General features: G+C 35.1%; 1 protein-coding gene across 5 annotated transcripts in view; it reads right to left on the bottom strand.

Annotated features, from left to right (window-relative positions):
- Positions 1-24020, bottom strand: part of LOC149789481 (electroneutral sodium bicarbonate exchanger 1-like) — a 258615-nt gene that overhangs the window by 140207 nt on the left and 94388 nt on the right. For all 5 annotated transcript variants that reach the window (XR_016423667.1, XM_089971498.1, XM_089971496.1 and 2 more), the window contains 3 exons: positions 18012-18147; positions 11768-11928; positions 447-668 (listed from right to left, as the gene is read on the bottom strand). Coding sequence is in view for 4 of the 5 variants with exons in the window: in XM_089971498.1 (XP_089827624.1) it covers positions 447-668; positions 11768-11928; positions 18012-18147 (519 nt within the window). In the remaining variant the exon portion in view is untranslated. The remainder of the gene's footprint in view (positions 1-446; positions 669-11767; positions 11929-18011; positions 18148-24020) is intronic.

Raw genomic sequence — 24020 nt, 5'->3', positions numbered from 1 at the left:
AATCATTTGAGTCAGATGTTAGGTGTACTTTCGAAAATGGCTAATTAACCTGATACGATTCCCAAGTAATTTACTGAGAAGAAAAAAATTATTTTGACAAATGTTTTAATTCCTTACTAATATTAAGAAAATATTTTTTTCTTCTAACTGCCAAACATGTAACACCAACAGATTAACTATTTCTCCCCACCTCCGCGACCACATGACTTTACAGCCCAAAAACGATTGCTAGATTTTTCAACTGGTTACACAGCACAAAAGTGATTGCTTGATTTTTCCCCTGGTGATTCTACGGCCTAAACATGATTGCTTGATATTTCCTCTGGTGACATAGCCTAAAAGTTAAACTTGACTGTTTAAGTTTAAAAGTTATGTCATAACACTTTCCTACTTTTTTATCATGACATTATCTCAGAAGAAGAGCATATTTCAAAGACAACACTTACCATTCCTTTTAATGGCTGACAATGAGCGACCAATTTCAGAGAAAGTTCGCATCACTGACATCTTGCGACTGCCCATGGATGCATCAGATTCAGAACCAGGCATTAAACTCTTTTTCCGCTTTTGATGGGCATGTATATGAGCACAAAGTATGGCTGCTCGGACCTCATCACGTAACCCCATCTCCAACATCTTACTGTTAATCAGCTGATCTAACGCCAGGTCTGTTAACAAAAACTCATATTGTGAACCTACTTTGTCAATTTATTTTCATCAAAATAATGAAAAGAATCTATAAGTAACAAAATTACAATATATGTACTGTGAATTCACTACTCTATGTACTGATATATTATATGCATGGCCCTTGTTTATGTCCTCTATGTACCCATACATTATATGCATGGACCTTGTTTATGTCCTCTATGTACCCCTACATTATATGCATGGACCTTGTTTATGTCCTCTATGTACCCATACATTATATGCATGGACCTTGTTTATATGTCCTCTATGTACCCATACATTATATGCGAGATTCTTGTTTATGACCTCTATGTAACCATACATTATTATATGCTCATTTTTTTCCCCATTAACTTTACATTGTTAGAATCATTCAGTATTACCAGATATTGAACTCGCACGACAATACACAAATAGCATTCACGTGCATAATGGAACTACTTTCTATTGTAAACAAATAATGGATGCAGACGCCAGCACTTTTGATTTGTACACAAATCATGTACACTTGCGTAAGAGGCTCGTTACGTTGTGGTTGTTTAAATTTGTTTCTGAATGAACTAAAACAGATGTTTCGTGGACTGCCACATACCAGCTGTTTTGGCACATTCCACATTGATACAATGTTACGGATTTAGGCAAGCTACACTATATAACACAAACAAGATAAGGTCCTTACAAATAACATACAAGTGACAAGTCATATACCCTCTTCTTTAGCTGGTGATAAGAATGGCAAAATAAAATATCCTTACAGTTTTACATCCTGAATTTCCTCAAAATGTATTTTCTTAATTCTGCAAATCCGAATTACATGAGCCATGTCATAGGTTTTCAATCTGGAATACACATTTTGAAATTGTGCTGTAATTTCAATGATAAGTGCAATTGCATCCGCCTTACTGCACTCAAAATGAAATAAGCATTAAATTCCATAGCATCTTTTTGATAATTGCAATTGAAAGACTTCATATTTTTCCCACATTATGATTTCAAACATTCAGTGACAGAAACAGAAACACATTTGCAGAGATGTCAACACACTTCTCCCAAGTTTATTAAATCTCATGTATTTCATGTGGAATCGTCACATACAAATCCAGTCCATAATCATGAAATTTCCTAGAATCGAGAAAAATACCAAAATCTATTCATTCCAGATCAAATGGAAAAGTTGTTGCAATGCACATTCATTCACAATATGACTCCAAATTTCAATTTTAACTAGACACGCCATTTTCTTTCAAAAGTTATGTCGAGCATGCGACTAAGTTCAAATTTATCTGGGTGGAGTTATGTGCGCAGTAGTACTGTTAATTTGTGTAATGATGAATATGCGATTGTGTATTTAGTTCGGAATGCAGCATACATTCATTTACGTTGTTTCTTGAAGTGCACTGTGTTTATATAATTAAGCCTTAGGTAGAATAAAAAAATGAGCATATAATAAAAAGGTTACTGCATTTGTATGGGAAAATATGACCTCGTTTTGTCCATCCCAAAACTCATTCATATTTTCCCATACAAATGCAGTAACCTATAATTATATGCATGACCCTTGTTTATAAGTCCTCTATGCACCCATACATTATATGCATGACCCTTGTTTATGACCTCTATGTACCCATACATTATATGCATGACCCTTGTTTATGACCTCTATGTACCCATACATTATATGCATGACCCTTGTTTATAAGTCCTCTATATACCCATACATTATATGTATGACCCTTGTTTATGTCCTCTATGTACCCATACATTATACAGTGTATGCATGGATCTTGTTTATGTCCTCTATGTACCCATACATTATATGCATGGACCTTGTTTATGTCCTCTATGTACCCATACATTATATGCATGGACCTTGTTTATATGTCCTCTATGTACCCATACATTACATGCATGGACCTTGTTTATGTTCTCTATGTAACCATACATTATTCCATGACCCTTGTTTATATGTCCTCTATGTACCGATACATTATTGCATGACCCTTGTTTATATATTCTCTATGTACCCATACATTATATGCATACCCCTTTTTTATGTCCTCTACGTACCGATACATCATACACATGACACTTGTTTATGTCTCTTATTATTATTATTATTATTATCAAGATCATTTTACTGCACTATTCAACAAATAAAATGAATATATTGTTCTCTCAAATTTATATTTACTCTACTACATTCTATAAATTAAATAATCAAAGACTAAAATAATCATTGATCTTTGTTTTGTGCACCATGACAAAACAATGCTTTCACTCCTGATCAACTGTAAAGCAGGACTGACTCTTTCATCAGTCATCTTGTACAAGTTAGTCTTGGAAACATCAGTTCATGCTTTAAAAACATGTTTGGATCAGCTCATTTCAGTCAGCTATGTCACTGGTCTGAGATGAAGAGGAAATCAAAAGATGCCATACATGACTGTTCTTTGTGACCCATTGACCAAAACTTCACCTACCTATATAAAGTTTTAAATACTGAATGACACCTGGCACTAACGAAAAAGAATGTAACTTGTATCTCGCCCAAAAGATGAACTTTTTTCGTCAAATACAGCTTTATTTCGCAGCCAAATAGATGAATATATCAAACTATAACTGTCACACCAGCACAAAGGCAACTTCCTTTTCTGCTGCATAATATGACTATTTTTCCATCATCCAGTCAACAACTTGCTTCACCTCTCTACCTGAATTATAAAAACTGCTATATCAAGTTACACGATAAACATGACTGGAATACAGTGAGTACAAGTGAGATGCATTGACTAAATGGTCACTGTAGATACATGGCAATGACTAATTAAAGCAGTTAGAAACCACTGCTTGGTTTTGGAAATCATCTGGGGGTAAGAATTAAACTGACTTGTGAACAGGTGATCACTGAATAAAGGTGACTGTTTGAGGCAGGTTTGACTCTCTCTCTCATTCATATATATATATATATATATATATATATATATATATATATATATATATATAGATGAATGAGGTGGAAGAATCTGATATTGTAGGAGGTGCTATTGTTTAAGCTTGTTGACTGTTGTGTAGTACACAAAACATTGGCACTGCAGACTATTTTAGGTTGTTGCCTGCTGTGTACTGCCTATAACATAAGCTTGTTGCTTGTTGTATAGACCTGTCAACCCTAACAACACCTTCTGAGTAAGGCAGTTGATACTTTATATAAGTTATACCAATTTTCAGAAAGGTGTAACAAAATATAATCTAATGCTAGGGTTAAATTTGATAAAAGTTCAGAAATTGTTAACCGAGACTGATATAGTGAACATAAGCATTATTTTGAGTACACTTAGACCGTAATTACCTCCACTAGTCTCAGAAATTCTAATTCTGAACCCCATGAGAGCCCAGTGGCTTCTTGCTTTCTCTCAGCTTGGGGCCCCAAGTGGCCGAGCGGTCTAAAGCGCTCTCCGTTACGGATCATTGCCATCTCACCTCTGTCTGCGTGGGTTCGAGTCTCGGATTCAGCCAATGTGGGTATGTGAGAAAGCTTGCCAGTAGCTTCTCATGGGTCGGTGGTTCTTTCCGGGGTTTTCCCGGGTTCTTCCTCCACCATTAATACTGGCTGTCATGTATAGCCGAAAAATGGTGTTAAACCCTACAACAACAACAACAACAACAACATTCTCTCAGCTTAACATAATCCTTTTTTTCAATTTCTTGTGCTGATGGCAATCATCTCTCCCACCATGACACGCACTCAAATCAACAGATAATGTCATATAATATTAATTGTTGCCCTTCCTGCTTTTTATCCCAAGAATGTGAATATTCCTTTTTATGCTTATATGCTAACTCATTAAATTTTTAACAATGCATACTGCCCTTTCCTCATATTTTTTGTTTGTTTGCACACCATTTTTAGAAAAGTCTAGAGGCAACAGTTTGATCATGCAAATGTAATGCATGAAACTTGATGGCAATTTAAAGCAGCTAAGGTAGTCCTGTTAAGCTAGTCTAGTTTCCTGACCAGATCCACTGAATCTAATAAGAAACCTAGATCTGGCAGGGCTCTCAGGGACCTTGGCTTCTGGTTTGAATACAAGTGAAATTCTCAAAGGACTTGTTTTATCCTGTCATGCATCTCCATGATGCCCCTCATCTTCCCTGTGATGCTCCCCTTTTTAAATTTTTGGTCAGTCATGGCCAAGCTCTGTAACAGCTGATGGCTAGACTTTGGTAAACTAACATTAACTCATTGTGACTAATTAGCAGTTAATCCTTCTCTGATGTGATGACTTCAAAGAAACGTGTTTTGAATGTGCATGTAAAGTCACTAATTGTTCTGCAAATAAATGACGCCCTTTGTTGTTTTAACTGTGTTTAATTTGGAGATGCATATATGAATAATGCAAGTCATCAAAGCATTCTCAAATTTTTAGTTGTGCTTTTCTGTTCAATCAATAATAATAATAATAATAATAATTGCAATAATAATAATTACATCTGCTTTAGATGAGGGCCCTAAAATATCAGTTGGCACTTTGCAAGGATACAGAAAAGTACTCTGATTCATACAAACAAGTCAGCAAAATCTGTTTTTATTTCTCAGGAAACTGACACGATATGAAAATGATACCTATATGAACAGTAAGCAAAAAATACAACTAAAGCCCAAGTGAAGACAACAAAGAGAATTCAAACTTGGAATGTAAATTTAATGCTGATTCCATCTCAACTTTGGTGCAGGATGCTCATAAAAATGGCAGCTGAACTATGAGCATGGTTTAAGAAGGGTGGTATCATATATAGCATTTTGTGAGTAGTGTAAGACTGCTGAAAAGAAAAATCCTGGGAATGGGAATACAAATCTACAGACATAAGCATTTAGCCATCATGAAGTTAACCTGGATCACTGAACTGTCATTTGAGGGTTGCCATGCCATGCAAAAAAGACCAACAATCTTGTATGATGTTGAGAAAACATGAGAAACTGGTGTAAAAAAAAACAATGACAGCAAAGAAGCACAGTTCCATACAAATGAAACAATGCAGAAATTAATCAGAATAATAAGGGAGCATCATGTACATGTACCAGAATTTCATATATGCATTTGTGAAGTGGAAAAAAAAACAGTATAAAGCAAACAAACTAATTTTTTTCAAAAGCTATTTTTAGATCATTGAATGCAGTTGGATATACCAGTAAAGGTTTTTCAACAGTTACTAAAAACAGTTTCTTTCTAATGTCAGCTTACAAGGCTGAGAAATTAATTAATAGATGTAATAAAATAATAAAATAAGCCTCATTTCCTTTGAATGAAAAATTTATAAATCTCACTGAATATCATGGATACGGCATACATATCATATATATACATACACCACACAACTTCTGGTAAACAAGCATATTCAATCAAATATGGAGTAAGCCTATGGTCTTTCTGCCTACCAGACTAGGCCACCACCCCACCAATGTGATCATGCCCTATGATGTCACAGTTCCGTTTTATTATATTTCCTGGAAAAAGAATTCTGAATAATCTGCTTTCCTTTTTGATATGATTAGAAGCTGAATATTATGAAGATGAGATACAGTGGCAACTGTTTGCAAAATCCAATATGGCGAATAAGGGCATGCATTATAGCCTCAATTTCGAATGAACTAATCATATTCTATTCCTATATACATGCAATACATTTCCAACAGAAAATGGAATGAATGCCCAGTCTAAACAGAAAATTGCAAGGAAATATTTTATTATTTGTTTATTATTAAAAAATTTCCTTTTAACAAGGAAAGTGTACACCCATATTCAGGTCCAAAATATAAGAAAATTTGGGAAAAACAGGACACTTCACAGCTGTGTAAGTAATATCAGTAAGAATCACTGTCAAATCATAAGGGTTCACAGGTCTGGATGTGTAGTACAATGATGATTAATAGGCAATTGCACATGTTCATTCCATTAACAATCAGAAGTTTATAAATATTTAGAATTCTGTCTCAAGATAAAAGGTTAGTTTTAATCTTATCTATTTCATATAAGTGACAGAACCAGGTCATAAAAACAGCAGATTTCAAATGTGAATTTCATTAATGAGACAGACACAGGTCATCAAATCAGCATATTTCAAATATGAATTTCATTAATAGGTAATATTCAGTACATTTCAAATTTGGATTTCATACAAGTGACAGAACCAAGTCCTCATATCAGCAGGTGTCTAATCTGGATTTCATACAAGTGACAAAACCAAGTCCTCATATCAGCAGGCGGCAAATTTGGATTTTGTCTTTTAAATCAGTAGCATATCTTATCAATATAAATTTTACATTTTTTAAGGAGACTGAAAATAAAGCATTTTTACCACAATATGTAATCTTCCCTTATAATAAAATAGCAAGTTTTACACATGAATCAACATTACAATACTAATAATTAATACAAGTCAAATTATTGTCAGTAAAATTAAAAAAGAAGAGTTGTATATCACATAATTTACTGCACCAAATTAAACTCTGATTTCCAGGCACTGTTAAGCTTGTTGTAATATATTTTAGCTTATCGTTCATTAGCAATGGAATAAAGTGCATATTACAACATCTGACAGGAACTGACCAACAAAATCCCTACAAAACAATGCTTCCCTTAAATATTTATCTTAAAACATTTTAAAAAACACAATTACCAGTAAATGAGACAAAAAACCAAAATGCTTATGTAAGTGTTTTGGGGGTATATCCTATGTTGGTTTGTCTCTTCTTTCTATCTAACTTCAATCTCTACCATAGGTCAGCCAATATTTTTTTCAAAGACTCACAAACCATTGTATACAACATTTGATCTCTTTATTATTTATTACACCTCAATAAATACCCTGCCTTTGGCCTTAAACTCTCAAAATTATTATTAATTTACTGCTTATTGTTTACACGTTTGCTGAACTGGTTCTTACAATGGTGAGACAGTTTTTGTCCCCAGTGGATTGGTTCTGACTAGTTGCCATAATGTGCAGGTACAAGATGCAAAACTTTTTCTCAAAGACTTAAAAAATATTTTAACTTTTCAAAGCAGTAGATTTCAGCTATAAAACAGCATCTGCTGTATTTTTTTTAAAAGTTATTTCTGGCCTATTGCCAGCAGAATCAAATAAAAAATATGGTATTTCATGGTCAACTAAGTAAAACAGATTTCACATCAAAAATGAAAGACAAATGTTGGCTTCATTACTCAAAACTGGCATACATATATTAAAGTGAGACTTAAGTTTAAAACAAGCACAAAAATAATGCCATAGCATAAAGAACAATAGAAATTATCAATACTTAAGAGCTATGAGAATTTAAAGATTTTTCAGGAGACAAACAAATCAAAAACTTGTTACCTTTACCAAATATTTATAGCATTACAGATGAGAAATACTAATAAAAATAAGTAATTTTTTTTTAAAACTGCATTTAAATCATCTTTCAATTTTATTTCCAATAAAAAACATTTCGGTTAGCATTCATTTTCTGATAAATACCTCTGTAAATGAGAAGGAAGAAATATTTATACAACTGACAAAAATGGAAGACTGAATTTACTCTTTAAAAAAATTAAAAATATTAGTTATCTCCCTTAAAATATTTTAAATTTAAATGTACTCTTGTTTAAGTTAAGCTATCTATTTTGGTTACATCTATTTCTAAACTTCAGTATCACTTTAAATATGTTCAAAATCACTGTTCCCTACTAACTGCAAATTGAAAATAAACATAAAAAGTCATAAATATGTGGCAAGACTGATGCTAATATCCATAATTTGTTAGAAATTTGGGGTAAAATGAGATTTGCTATCAATCCTAGCATTCGATTATAGAAAAGCAAAAGAAGGGAAAAAACCTGATTTAATGATTGTAAGGACCATGTCTTTAGATGCATCAAAGTTCATTGTAATCCTTGCTATCTGCATCAAGTCTGACATAAAAGGACAATGAACAATAGACAATGCATGATAGCCTTATGGTTGGGTGAGCTAATGACACATTTTGTCATGCAACACTCATTAGTGTTACGATAGACAATGCATGATAGCCTTATGGTTGGGTGAGCTAATGACACATTTTACCATGCAACAGTCACTCATTAGTGTTACAATAGACAATGAATGATAGCCTTATGGTCGGGTGAGCTAATGACACATTTTACCATGCAACAGTCACTCATTAGTGTTACAATAGACAATGAATGATAGCCTTATGGTCGGGTGAGCTAATGACACATTTTACCATGCAACAGTCACTCATTAGTGTTACAATAGACAATGAATGATAGCCTTATGGTCGGGTGAGCTAATGACACATTTTACCATGCAACAGTCACTCATTAGTGTTACAATAGACAATGAATGATAGCCTTATGGTCGGGTGAGCTAATGACACATTTTACCATGCAACAGTCACTCATTAGCGTTACAATAGACAATGCATGATAGCCTTATGGTTGGATGAGCTAATGACACATTTTGCCATGCAACATTCATTACTGTTGCCTGCTCAGCGTAAAAAGGTGATATTTAACTAAAAATAATAATGTGGTCTTTTTCTCCAACGACTTTATCCACTTTTGAAATATAATACAAATGGGACAGTATCCGAGTGTAAGAAAGTGTGTGATGCCTAACTTAGTGCATGGAGTAAGACCTTCCTTGGATTGACAAAATTCAGTCTCACTCTGATGGACAAACAAGACCTATGTCAGTACTATAAAGACTGTAGAAATTAAACTCAATGGCAACCAATAGTTCTTCTAATTTTCATATTTGTTTTGGAAGGGCCAGGGGACAGGCTACCAGGTGAAGTGGGTGACTAAATTGCCTAAAAATATGTAAACTTCTTCTGTTAGGAAAGCAAAAATGAATTTGCCCTGTGATTTTTAAGAGGTACATTCACTGACCATACTTTTTTAGATGCCCCCTCACCTTAGCCCGGTCAGTTTCTAGTGTTGTAGCGAAATGTATTCATCAAGACATCAGTAGCTAGGCCAAGTTTTGACATCAGTTACATTGACAAACAAACTCTTGCCTATTCACAAGCATGTGTTTTGATAGCTGACTGACCATTAACCATTTCCCGATTAAGGTAGCAACTATCACTGCCCAATTTCTGCAGGCTATCCTCTGATGATAAAAACATACAAACTTGTGCTTCAAAACTTTAACAGTAGTGTGTAAATAGCAATTTGTGTTTTAAGATCAGAAGCAGTGATCTGGATATATATTAACTGCCTCTTGTATACTATTTTGTCATAAAATTAGTTTGAAAAAACTGTAAGTGAACCAGTAGGCCTAATGGGAATTAATGGCAGACATCGCTAAGTCTGGGATTTAACAGTTTATTAGATTGTCTGTTTTCGTAAATCATCGGGCAAATATATTCAGAAAAATAAACAATTCATTGAAAGCAAAGCCTATGTATTATTTTATTAAAGATGTAACTTTAAAATGCAAATTATGAAGGTCAGAGACGTATGGGACAATGCTATGCAGTATGTTGTGGAATTCGCAAGATGCGTTTTATGGTCTAAGTTGTTTTCTGACTTGACACGTATTTGTGAAAATACGGAGAAAAAAAGCAGCAAAGTGGATACTATTTAACCATTGCCTAAAATTACTACAAGTACGTAGACAAATAAGTAAACCATAAATTTGTAATCCTGCCAATAGACTGTTGTAATGAATCTATATTAAAGTGAGTTGTTACATCATGAAAACCTCTCCATTTAAAAATAGTTGCACTCACATCTGTGTTGATTATGTAGGAAATAAGGGTTTGGTTCATATACTGACTATAAAGGAGACATGTCTGTTAATTTATGCATTTTAGTGTGTTATGTATGAATAGTTATGGTAATGTTTTATCTGCAATGAAGAAATGAGGGAGAACAGTATGATCTGAAGACAAGTGTGCATTTGCCCTCATGTGTATAGTACAGGGGTTGTTTCAAACACATTTAGAAATCTTAGAAAGTGCCATTATTGTGAATGTTTGGAAAGTATAAATAAATAAATGAATTTTAAAAAATTGATTAAGGGTAGTTGATTAAGCATTTTTACTAACTTGAAATTACAATCATAAAATCTGGTTACTCAGTTAAAATTTGTTCTAATGTAGTTTCTGTTATTCTTTTTTAGAGTCATATGACCAAAATAACTCAGAAAATTGTCTACTTGAAAAAAAAGAATTGCTTAAATCCAAAGTTAAATGCAAAAATGAATACTGGGAAATAAAGGGCTTAATTAAAATAAGAGAACATATAAGTGTGTGTATTAATATATATAATGCATGAACTACTACGTAGAGACGGACAAAATAATTTTCCTTCCACACATACTACATTAATCAAACTACTTCCATTATTATGCAAAAGCCATCACATAGTCCCACTTCTTCTGTTTATTATAGGCATTATTTTCACTTAAATGGGCACAAATAGCACTTATACCAAGAAAGATAATTTATTAAACATGTGTCTAGCACATATAGAACCTGGCATACTTACTGCCAGTGTATCAACACAAAAACAAAATTAAAAACACACCAGAGCTACAACCAAAATTCTTGATTTGAAAAAGAAACACCGTAACATCATGCAAGTGTTGTTTCTCTGCAAGTAAGAATATAATCTGGATTACTTAGACTTTTTTCCACTCAACAATGAAAGTGCAAGGTGCATCAGTGCACAAAAAAAATATTCATTTTCTAGACAGGACACTTCAAGGAAAAAAGACAATTTTCATTGCAAACAAATCATCTGCAAGCGTAAATTTATTTTATAAAGTTAAAAAAATGGGATAAATGTGGGTATTCTAATATTAACATTCTTTTACTTACATATTTTAATAATAAAAGCAGTGAATTCACAGCAAAACTAGAAATATAAATCAACATTAAAATGAGAGCAAAACTTTATCCCAAACGGTAAAAATAATAAATCTGGAGAGAGTGTTTGTAAAAAAGATGTGTGTGTGTGTGTGTGTGTGCGTGATACATAAAGTTATATGCTGTATCGGAGTGTTTTTAACTGATTGCTAAATTCTGACCTACCTACAACTTGTGACATAAACTGGGCATTTACATCCAGCATGACAGCTCCATTTAGGATGGAGGACCTCAGTTCAAACAGGGAATGGAGGGACAAAGAGGCCACATGGGGTTTGGACCATCTCTCACCCCCCTCCTCCACATCCTCCTCATATTTCACCCACCTAAAGAGAGAAAAATGATAACAGAAAATTACTTTAAAAATTGCAATTCACTTAATCAAAATTGTAATCACCGAGTTTTCCACCATCCATCATTAATCAAATCAAGTGTATCAAAAACATTTGATTATTGTGTTTGAATCACAAAGCAAATCATACATGTGCATGTTCCAATCTTCATCATTCCTTAAGTTTGTTTATGATGGTACTGGATGCTGGCTCTCCAAAACTTTGGCAATAAATCATAACTGAAATCTCTAATTTCAGTTTAAACTCAGCTTCATATTCATGTACTAGTGGTTGTGTACTCCAGCCTTCACTCAAAAGGTTTTCTACTTATTAGCCATAATAACATCTCGAGGATGTAACTCCACCATTAACACTATATAAGCAGTTCTTTATATCACCAGTTTTCATCACTGCCACCATCATACTGTTGTCATCATGGTTGCTGATGTTATTTTCATTGTGATCATAATTGTCCATCAACTGCCTAGTCATCATCATCATCATCATTACAGACCTCAAACTTTTCACATATAGATGTATATTTGAGTAAGTTCTTATCTCCTTAATCAAGAGACATTCTCCACTCTGCATCAAAATGATGCAACATTCTACTCTGGGTCATTGTCAATGGTGAGTGACATAGGCAACATCCTGGATCACTATTCGGGGGGAGGAATATCACACATGTTTTCATTTTGTAATTAACTTAAACATGTCAACTTCCTGCATCACCATTCTGGGGAAGGAATATCACACACCATGTTTTCATTTTGAAATTAACTTAAACACTAAAGTACCTATGTATAGTTATTATTCTCATGACTATTTATACACTTTTAACAAAAAATCAGTTTGCGGTGTTTTTTGTTTCAAAGAGAGGGGAGCAGAAGGTGATGATATTTAGTCAAGTGCAAACTAGCAACTGCTCTATTTATACTATATCCAAATGAGGTCAGAGAGGTCAAAATAATAATAATAATGAGGACTTTGTATAGCGCCTAATCTTTAGAAGCTCTAAGTGCTTTACAACATTAGACAATACCTATAAGATAAAAAACATATATAATGATACGATTACAAACACAAACACCATGAAATTAGAAAACAAAAAAAAAAACATGCTGAGAATATTTAAGGTACAAAACATTATTAGGTCTAAGTTTGTTCTTGCAGTTGAAATAAGTGAGTTTTGAGAGCACTCTTGAATGGGAATACTGTCTCTTTGTGTCTAAGTTCAGTGGGCAATTCATTCCACGTTGCTGGACCCTGGTATGCAAAAGAACGCTGTCCATATGACTTTGTTTTCATAGTGGGAATAATGAGTATACGATTGTCAGAAGAGGATTGTAAGTATCTTGCTGGTGTGTACACGTGGGTGAGGTCGGATAGGTATGTTAGACTAGAGTCCGTCAGTGAAACGTAGCACAGAGAACAAATTTTGTGTTTGATTCTGGATCGAATGGATAGCCAGTGTAGGGTACAGAGCAGTGGGGAGGTGTGCTCTGATCGTGGTACTCTAAGTATGATCCGAACAGCTGTGTTTTGAACTTTTTGAAGTGTCTGGAGCAGATACTGAGATGAACCAGACAGAACTGAGTTACAATAGTCCAGTCTTGAAAGTACTAATGAACACACAAGTGTTTTAGTGGCATCAACTGAAAGATATTTGCGAATTGAGCTGATGCGTCTCAGCTCAAGATATGCAGCCTTGCATATGTTCATGACATGTTGGTGCAATGTGATAGTACTGTCCAGAGTAACACCTAGGTTTCATACTGATTGTGTGAATTTAATGTTGGTGTTGCTGATATTTATTGTTTGAGGTAAAGGATGTGACTGAGAAAGTCTTTGTGTTGTGATCAGAATGGCCTCACTTTTATCATCATTCATTTGCAGCTCGTTACATGTCATCCATAATTTCACATCAGAAATGCACCTCTCTACACATTGGATGGTAGCATCAACTTCAGTTGGGTGGCTAGATTTGTATATTTGGGTGTCATCAGCATACAATTGGTGAGACACTGGATGATAATCTATGACCTTTGAGAACGGATGAATGTGTAGAATGAAGAGAACAGGTACAAAAACAGACCCCTGTGGAACACCATAACATAGATCAACTGGGCTGGAGTGTATTCCATTTGCAGACACAATTTGTGTCCTGTTGACCAAGTAGGACTTGAACCACAGTAAGGCTCGATCATGAATTCCAAATACATGCTGGAGACAGTGAAGTAATATATTATGGTCTATTGTGTCAAATGCTGCAGACAAATCAAGAAGGGTGAGGACTGTAATATTTCTGCTATCCAAAGCAGACAGAATGTCATTAACTACTTTTAGAAGAGTAGTTTCAGCACTGTGTCAAGGGCAAAATGCAGACTGTACATTGCTAAAAAGACTGTTTGAATTCAGATGAGATACAAGCTGGGATAGAACAACCTTTTCTAAGATTTTTTATATGAATGGGAGATTAGAAACTGGGTGGTAGTTCTTTAAATCATTATGGTCTAGTGTTGGTTTCTTCAGCAGAGGCTTTACAATGGCAGTTGTGCAAAATGATGGAAATTCCCCTGATGAGAGAGAGGTATTAATAACATCAGTTAGTGAAGGCAATACTGGATCTAAGCACTCAAGCAGCAGTGATGTTGGAATTGGATCAAGTACACATGACTTTGGTGCACTCTTCATCAGGACTGTACGCATGAAATCCATAGAGACAGGTTCAAATGCTGCTAATGGTTGCCGCTCAAATTCTGTATCCCAACTGTATGGTGACGACATGTCAAATGAAACTGTGGTGTCAAGCTTGTCTCTAATGGTTTGTACTTTGTCACGGAAGATATTTGCAAACATGTCCGGAAGGTCGACTGGAGAGAAGGTATTTGGAAGTGGTGTAGATTTGTTCCTTGACATTAGCTTGTTAGTAATCTTGAAAAGCTCTTTGCAGCTGGAACTTTCCATGATCTTAGTAGTGTAGTGGGCTGAATTCGCTGCATGGTCTATTTGTGACATTCTTCTTAGTGGCTTCATAACCAAATTTACCTTAGCTGCATCTCTGACTGAATCTCATATTTTCACAACCTTCTTGACAAATAGTTCAGTTACTATTCACATCCAATCACAGAAAAAGCTATGCAACTGCATGAATTATGCCCATTCATTTTTTTCCATTTTATGAGACCTAAAGGGGCCTGATCTCGCTCATCTGGTTAATATTTGAGTTCTTAAAATGAAATCAAAACTAAACTGCATTTGCTGATTACACAGCTTGCCTCTACACAGCTTTTAGCACTCTCCAGCAGCCACTGTAAACATTGATATTCATGCATAAATTTCATCTAAAATTACTTTAACCTATGAAATGTTGGCCTGAGTATAACATTTCAACCAAATTTAATCAAAATTTTCCAGTCCACTTGGAGCAATCTTATCTAAGCTTTACTGCTAGAAAAGCCAACCGCTAAACAAAATTTGATAGAGCATGTTCTGGCAAAGCATTTTTTGAAAAGTTGTAAACAAAAAATGTTCTTGGGTAGAAACTGGTCAAGCAACACACACAGGAACATATCCATAGCTCGCGCATCATTCCAAAATGAGCTAAAATTACCATGAAATTTAAGCAAACCTAGAACTACAATTCATTGGAAACATCTCATATGATGAATACAATATTTCTGACTTTAGGAACAAACAAGAAAGTATTTTTTCTAGTAAAATGTTTTTCATAATACTTTACGAGAACTACTACTTCCTCACAATGCAGCCCTCAAGGTTAGAACTTTTAGCTAAAATGCTAAAAGTTATCTGCCAAACTAGGTGGCAGTTGGACAATGTTGTCTTCCCATGGCACAGGGACTGGTGCCCAATCCTAAGAATATATCAGTTACTACTGGAGTGCAAAGCATGATCTCTATAAGGAGATTGGGTAAGTATTCGCAAAGAATCATATTTTACTTAAAAAAATAGTTTCTTTTTTAAATATGTTACCCAGTCATAAGACTTTAGCAGAACAGGTAAAAGGTCAAGGGAGAAACATTCCCTTACCATGATGATGCCATTTCCAGTCCCCTAAGGTATGTGAGACAACTTCTAGGTAACCTGACTAGAGAAGACTTCATCAACCAGTGAGCAGCTTCCAAAAGGCAAAATTTTCATCTCACAAAAATGTCATGAAACAGCATCTTATGGAACTGTCAAACAGCCTGGAAAGGTGACCTGCTGTGCCATGGTCATAGGTCCCACTAGATTGAGCTGAACCCTCTGGGATGAAAGATCTCGGAGGTTAAAACTGGAGAATGTGGACTCTGATCTCCATCCCTCTGCATGGATAATGACAGTTACAGAAATGTTCTGGTCAATGGCTATGCTTGTGGCAATTGCTCTAACCACGTGAGCCAAAATGCATAGCAAATTCATTGAGCTTGATATGCAAAGCGAATAATCCACTTAATCCAGGACAAAAGGATCTGTGCTGTTTTACTGTCCTGTCCCTGTTTATGAGGTAAAAATAAGCATTATATCCCTTAATGCTGGATGGATTTGGGCTTAAATAGATTTGAAGCAGCAAGACAAATGCAATGTGCAAATATATATATATACACACACACACACACACACACACACACACACACACATATATATAATACAAATGATATGTCAAATAATGGTCCTTCCCAGTGATCGTGTGTGTAACAACAGATTTATTAAGTTAAATGCAATAAACTGACAAAAATGGTGAAAAACTTGTTTCTCACTACCCGTGTATCTTTGACTATAATGCAGTCTTTTTCAATGGCAAACAGACGTCCAGTTGCCGAACACTTCTAATCTCCTGGCTATTTTTAATAAATCTGCAAGACCAAACAGAGCAGACCCTATATACATTTAATGGAGTGAAATGTCCTGCTTTGGACTTTAAACTGTGCAGTGTTAACCACTATGACAAACACCTGTAGAGGGGTGCTGGTATACATGTACAAGATAAGTTGATTTGAAGATTGCAAAGCAGGAAGCCTAGACCAGGCATTAAGTGCATATTTACGGTTCATTTACGTATCTGCAATTTATGAATGGCACAGTTTATGTATCTCAGGGAGCTGCTTTATAGAAAAACTGACCTGTACTTATCCAACCAGAGAAAAATCTATACAATAATACAGAGAAGTTTTATACTACACTCAAAAAACATTGAACATAAAAAGGATCTGAAGCACCATACAACGTAGATCCTACAACATCCTTTATGAGACAATTTACCAATGACATTCTCTTAAAGTAAAATTAATAAAGTGCTAGCCTAATGAGGGCAATGCTGAGTTAATATCAATTCACAATACTACTTGAAGGAAGGTTCTTAATGATGGCCTGCACAGGAAAATCAATGAGTCTGGACTTCCTCATGCTTAATGCATTGTACAGAAAACTTACCTGTATGAATCCGGGCATAGAGGAATTATACACACATTAAAGAGTTGCCTATAACCCACTACTGACTAGCATGCTGATGTAAATTAAAACTATAGCCAGAACAATTGTGAGATTATGAACTACTGGTACAAATATATAAATAACAGTACATGACAGCAAAGTGCTTTAATTTAAACGCGAAACATTGCTGTTACAGAAAGAAAGAAAAGTTGAATGATTATACTTCCCTTTGAAGTGAAGAATCCTCCAACTTGTGAGTGTAGGACTTCCAGAAACTAAGTAGGATTTTTTTAAGGTCCCTCTTGATGACAGTGTGCTACTTGGCATGAGAAGTAGTAACTGATATATCATGGGATTTGGTGCCAATCCCTGTACCAAGAGGAGATCACTCTGCCCATCCACCACCTATGTGGGCAGATAATTTTAGCTTTTTAGCTAAAAATTTTTAACCTGAGAGGGCTGGATTTGCGAGGTGATAGTATTTCTCCTAGACAATGTATTTAAAGAAGAAATAATGAAATTTTAACTCATAGAATAAATTGGCTGTAATCATTATACAATGTTTCGAGAACCAAAATTTTCCAACAATATAAAAACAAGTAAATTTTATGTGATGTACATGTCTGTGCACCAGTGAAACAGACCTGGCATACTCTCTCCATTGGTGTTCATTGCCCAGAGTGTAGAGCAGGTTCATCTGGCAGAAGATACTGTGTGATTTGTGGGAATCATTCTTGTCTCCTATGATCTGTTGAACAGCTTCACTTGGTGACAGAGAATCTATAAAGGACAAAGGTCAATGGTTAGACAGGGAATATATAAATGTGCAGTGGTCAAGTTATGGTCTCTGTCAAATGTAAGAGGTCACTGGTAGTCAAGAAAAGTTTCAAAGGTATAAGTCAGAAGTTTGTCTAAGAATTTGCTATATAAAAAAAATTGAGCACGGGCTGGGAATCTGTCCAAGGCTGGGAACCTGTCCATGGTAAAATATCAGATGTCAGTTGAGAACATTTTCAACAGTTAAATTTCAAAAATAAGTTTGAAAAAAAGATGAAAATGGTCAGATATTAAAAGCTGCACTACATAACTGGCTGACCATTTCCTTAAACAACTGCAATGCAATGGAAAAAATTTCCTGTCAAACTAAACACTAATTGTCCATTTAAATAGCTCTTTCATTCAAAATGGAGTTCATCTGGCAATCATTTATGCATGAATTAAAGATTCTTATGTTAACCATAGCGTAATCTCTGATTAAATACTTTAACTCATCACCAGTAGCATTTGTAATCAGTATAGAATAGAAAATAAATTCAAAATGTGATCTTTGACAACAAAATGTTGGTCCCATTTTGATCTAAAGTTTTGCTGTGATATTCTTTTTATATTTATATGTACTTTATAACAATATTTTTTAAATTTAAATTTTACAATATGTAGCCAGTATTGCGTTGACATACTGTGAAACCAGCTACTTACCTACCAATACCTATCAACCCAACCAGATACTCGGACAGTACATAAAAGACCGCTCCAGTGGCCTAAATGGTTAAAGCATCTGCCATGGATGTGGGAGATCCTGGCCGACTCGTATCAAAGACTTATAAAAATGGTATTTGCAGTTCCCTTGCTTGACACTCAGCATTAAGAGGTTAGTGTTAGGACTGGTCAACATGATGTCAGGATAATGTGACCTGATGGGACATGATTCTACATGCAAGGTTTTCAATAGAAAGGTACCCTTGGATTTTATACCATGGAATTAAATATGACCCATTTTTGACATGCAGAAATTCTAATCTTAATTATCCTTGATTCGCCTTTGGCTTAGTTTCTTACTAAGAGTGTGATGTCTTAACAAATTTACTGGAAGAGGCACTGATTGATATCTGGTCAACAACAGTTTACACTTTTATGGCCAATAATATAGCACCAATGGAACTGGGTGGAGCCAATAGCTCACTGTTACCATGCTTACGGCTTAGGTGCATCTGGATTAAGTTGGATTGTTTTGATATTATGTTTGAAGTTTATGATAGAAAAAGATGTGATGTGATGTAGATTTAGATTTTTTTAACATAGCTTTAACAATTTTCAGTCATATCGCTATGATGTCTGCAATGTGTCAGTTTATAGTGATGTCTAGCAGTGGGGCATTAAGCCACAGACATGTAGCATGATGTCCCACCCAGTCATATTATCCTGACACCAGGCCAACCAGTCCTAACACTAACCTCTTAATGCTGAATGCCAGACGAGGCAGCTGTTAGTACCATTTCTGTAAGTCTTTGGTATGACTCGGCCAGAGATCGAACCCATGACCTCCCGCATCTGAGGCGGACGCTCTAACCACTAGGCCACCAGAACGGTCAATAGAGGAAGAGGAAACGATTATGATATGAATGGACTGACTTTCAATCAAATACCAGTACTGTTATGTTTAGACATCAAATTATAATGAACTGGTCAGAAATGGAGCATATGGTCGCTCATGAAGCCGGTTGTCAAGATAAGTGGAAAAACCTGAATTATTTCATTAGCAACTAATTTGCATCATTTGGAGGAATGTTTAAAATTCTTCATCATTTATGACATCACTTGAATAATTTCTTATAAAGTATTGGCATTTGTTTGATTGCTCTTTAAATTATAATCAGATGAAACAGGAATATATGGCTTTTCACGAAGCAGTTTTCAGCGAGGGATTGTGTTTTATTGACCATTAATTTGCTTCAATTGGCAAAACGTTTAAAACCTCTGACATTTTAATTAATAGATCATTCAGAAAAAATTGAATGGACATAACAAAAAGTGCATACATCTAAACTTTAAAATCACAATGGCATAAAGAAGTATCAACTGTTTTTGACAATAAAACAAGAGAGATATAAAAGTTTCATTTACCAGTTTCGATTGCAATTTTCTTCATGTTAAAAAAATTGGGATCAAATTTTTGGTACTTTATAGTTTAAAAAAATGGGATCCATGACTTAACCCAAGTTATAAGCGGGTTCACGAGTTATCAGGGTGCAAATTATTGAGGGAGTGGTGTATATGGCCTAGAACTATACTTATTATACAAAAATTATTTCTCTTCTTTAAGTCATGTTGACCTTGACCACTGACCTAAAAACCAGCACATGGCTTTCTTTACACAATTTGTAAGTTGTGTGCAAACTGTGGTGAAGATACAAAGTTGATAGCTTAAATTTGTCTGCAGAAACCATTTTTCTTCTTTCACTTTAACCATGATTGCAAATCCAAGGTGGCTGGCCCAAATTTTGGAAAACCACAATATGTGACTAGTGAGAGCAAAGTGGCTGCTTTATATACTAAAGCTCTGAACTCTAAAAGGTTTGTTCAAGAATGAAACTGACAATGGTGATGAAATCTGAATTTACTGTTTTGACCCCATCTCATGAGAAAATAAGTCTGGATCAGAGAAAACAAACAGAGACTATAAATCATTTGATGTAATGAGACTGTCACGAGAGTTTTATACAAAAGGCCACTTCATCCTGGTACTTTTATCACTGGACTATGTTATGCCTCCAACGTGTTGCCAAAAGTTGCTGGAACACTATCGAACCACCTGTCTGTGCACCAATACCAGGGGTATCCATCTCCTCAATAAACACACACAAGTGCATATATCATGCATGAAAACACACCAGGTGCATAAACCCAACATACTACCTGAAGGAGCACAGCAATCAAACTAAGGAAAAGACAAATGAAAAAAGTCCCAATATAGTTGAAGTGTAATTTTCCAGTTTATTAACAAAATACCGGAATATGAATACAAAATGGCTTTTAATAATTAAATAATCAGACTGACAAAGTGTTTATGGGGTATATACACTGTTCACTAATAAAGAATTTTTTTGAACAGTGCACTAATAGTCAGAACTTTTAAATACCACCATACAAATGGGCTCCAAAAAACCTATTAAGTCAAAAAACTATCTTTCCACCAGTATAGTACATAGTACTACTTTCAGAATTCTTAGAAAAATATGTTTATATAATGAGATTTATTTTTTTTACATATTGTCTAGCATTTTCAACACTTGAGCTCAGAAGGACCCATACTGGATACAAGTTTGACACCATTTTCATTTGGGTTGGGTATTTTTTTAAAGTACTGCAACATAAGTAAGCCATTTAGGCAATGAGGGACAAGTACAATGTCCAAGAACACACCACAGAAGACAAGTACAATGTCCAAGAACACATTGTAGAAGCCAAGTACCATGTCCAAGAACATAGTGGAGAAGCCAAGTACCATGTCCAAGAACACACTGTAGAAGCCAAGTACCATGTCCAAGAACACACTGTAGAAGCCAAGTACCATGTCCATGATCACACTGTAGAAGCCAAGTATAATATCCAAGAACACACCATAGAAGCCAAGTGCCATGTCCAAGAACACACCATAGAAGCCAAGTTCCACGTCCAAGAACACACTGTAGAAGCCAAGCACCATGTCCAAGAAAACCCCATTTTCGCACTGGATGATCAAGGAGCACTTTTTTTAACCCTAGGCCCAAATAAACATAAGTCTTTAGGTGAAATCGAATGCCAATATAATCATTCAGCAAGGATGGCACATTTCTTCATAAATTTTAATTAAAGACCCATTTTAGAGTCAGATTTCTAACAAGATCATCACAAAACAAAACGAGATGTACTATTTGCAATGCTCAACAGCCAAACAGGCTGCAGCCTTCTAAAAAAATTAATAGCCAATCAAATCTTGCGTACCAATCAAATCGAGTCAAAGCCATTAAAACTACTAACCATCACGTGTGCACAAAAGTTAATATTTCAATGTAAATGGTGATATCCTGCAATCTGAGTCTGAATTTCATTAGGGCTATTTCATCTAAATAGACATAGCAACCAGAGAAGGCACTTTTTAAAATACAATAGGCCATATTGTTCTGGCTACTCATATGAGGCACAATTCTAATTTGCATCTATAGGTGACTACTCCACAATGAAAGTGCATTACTTGGTTCTGCAATATGTTTTACCAGACCAGCCCTTATGAATTTTGTTAACAGTACTTTTGTCATTCTTAGATGTTGTGGATTGTATCCATTTCTAGTTAAAAAAGAAACTTTACTAGCCCCCCCCCCCAGTTTTACTAGCCATAGGCAAACAAACTGAACCCTGTCCTAATTTTGATAATCAAGATTCAACTGTATATTGTTAATTCTGTGTCCCATTTCTGCTACAACAAAAGAAATGAAACATAAAACAGACGACTCTGATCTGCAAATGCTGACCATAGTATTAGACCCTGTTTATTAATATAACTGGAGCAAAAACACCACAATTTTGGACGTTTCAAAAAGATACTTAAATCTTCTCAACTGTTCATGCAAATTTATACTCCATAACCATTGCAAAGGCAGTAACAGTTGTACAGAACCCTCTCTTACCTGGTCCACATTCAGTCTCTGCAGGATCTGAAACTTGCATCTAAATTACCATCATTATATTGCTCATGTCGAGGCCATTTCATTAAGATTATTAAACTTAGGTCAGACTTAAATCAGCCTGATATAAGACTAACGACAAGTCCATAAGTCAGTTTTATTGCTAAAAATTCTTGATTTAATTGAAAACAAACTGCACGTGATACGCCAGTTGTATTAAGTGTAAAATGTGCAGAAAAGTGCATAATTACCTAAATTTGGCACTCTTTCATGGAATATTTTCTCTTTCTTTTCCAAAATCAATGACTTTCCTAATGTATGGGATGTCTCCACACCTATAAGTTCTTTACCTATGAAAGCAATCCATACAGTGCTGTTGCAGAATAATGGACTGCACCTCAGTTAATTCAAAAAGTTATCAATCCAAGGAAAACATAGTTTTGATAGATATTAGCAAATTTGTTTATAATTTGAATTCAAACTGAAGAGTAAACATCTTACAGTATGCTGCATTTCACAGAGTTTACAAAATGAATTAATACATCATCTTGCCTTTATGAAAAGCAGTGGAATTTTGTAGTGAGATAAACAAATTTTTATCAAGGTCCTCCATCATCTTAAGGGCTGTTCCAGTAAAACATACATCCACCCCGGGGACGGCACTTCAAAAAAACTTCTGTAGGAGGTTGTGTTTTGAACTATTTTGATTCTGACAGTGGAAGGTTGGTTAGGAAAATCGCTTCTGTTGTGGGTTGTGCTAACAAAATGAGAAATCGCTGGTGGGGTTGTCAGAAATAAAAAGAAAAAAAAACACGAATATATATTTAAAATCGCATCTACCCACCTCCAAGCGGTCTAACATGAATAAAACATTGGGTCAGAAAATGATGCCAGTACACACGAGTGCACATAATTTGTACAAATTCGCGTACAATTAAAGCAGTGATACGTGTTTGGCAAATTACGCCAACGCCGTGGATATAAAAAATGTGCTTTGCGCAGTATGCAATATTTATTAAACTTTTAACTTTAACTTTATAAGTGCATTTCGCGACGTAATTCGTGCCACCGCAGCTGTCTCACAGCACTTGATGCGACATCCAGATATCTGGATACATCGGTTCGACATGAATGGCTGTTAAACTAAATCTAATTCGTTCATTCGCCCTGGAACAAGCATTTTATGGAGTTTTAGCATTACTTTCATCG

This window comes from Sinohyriopsis cumingii, chromosome 10, assembly GCF_028554795.1.
Source record: "Sinohyriopsis cumingii isolate HCF-2022 chromosome 10, ASM2855479v2, whole genome shotgun sequence".
NCBI lineage: Eukaryota > Metazoa > Mollusca > Bivalvia > Unionida > Unionidae > Sinohyriopsis > Sinohyriopsis cumingii.
This window is presented reverse-complemented; position numbering and strand designations above follow the sequence as displayed.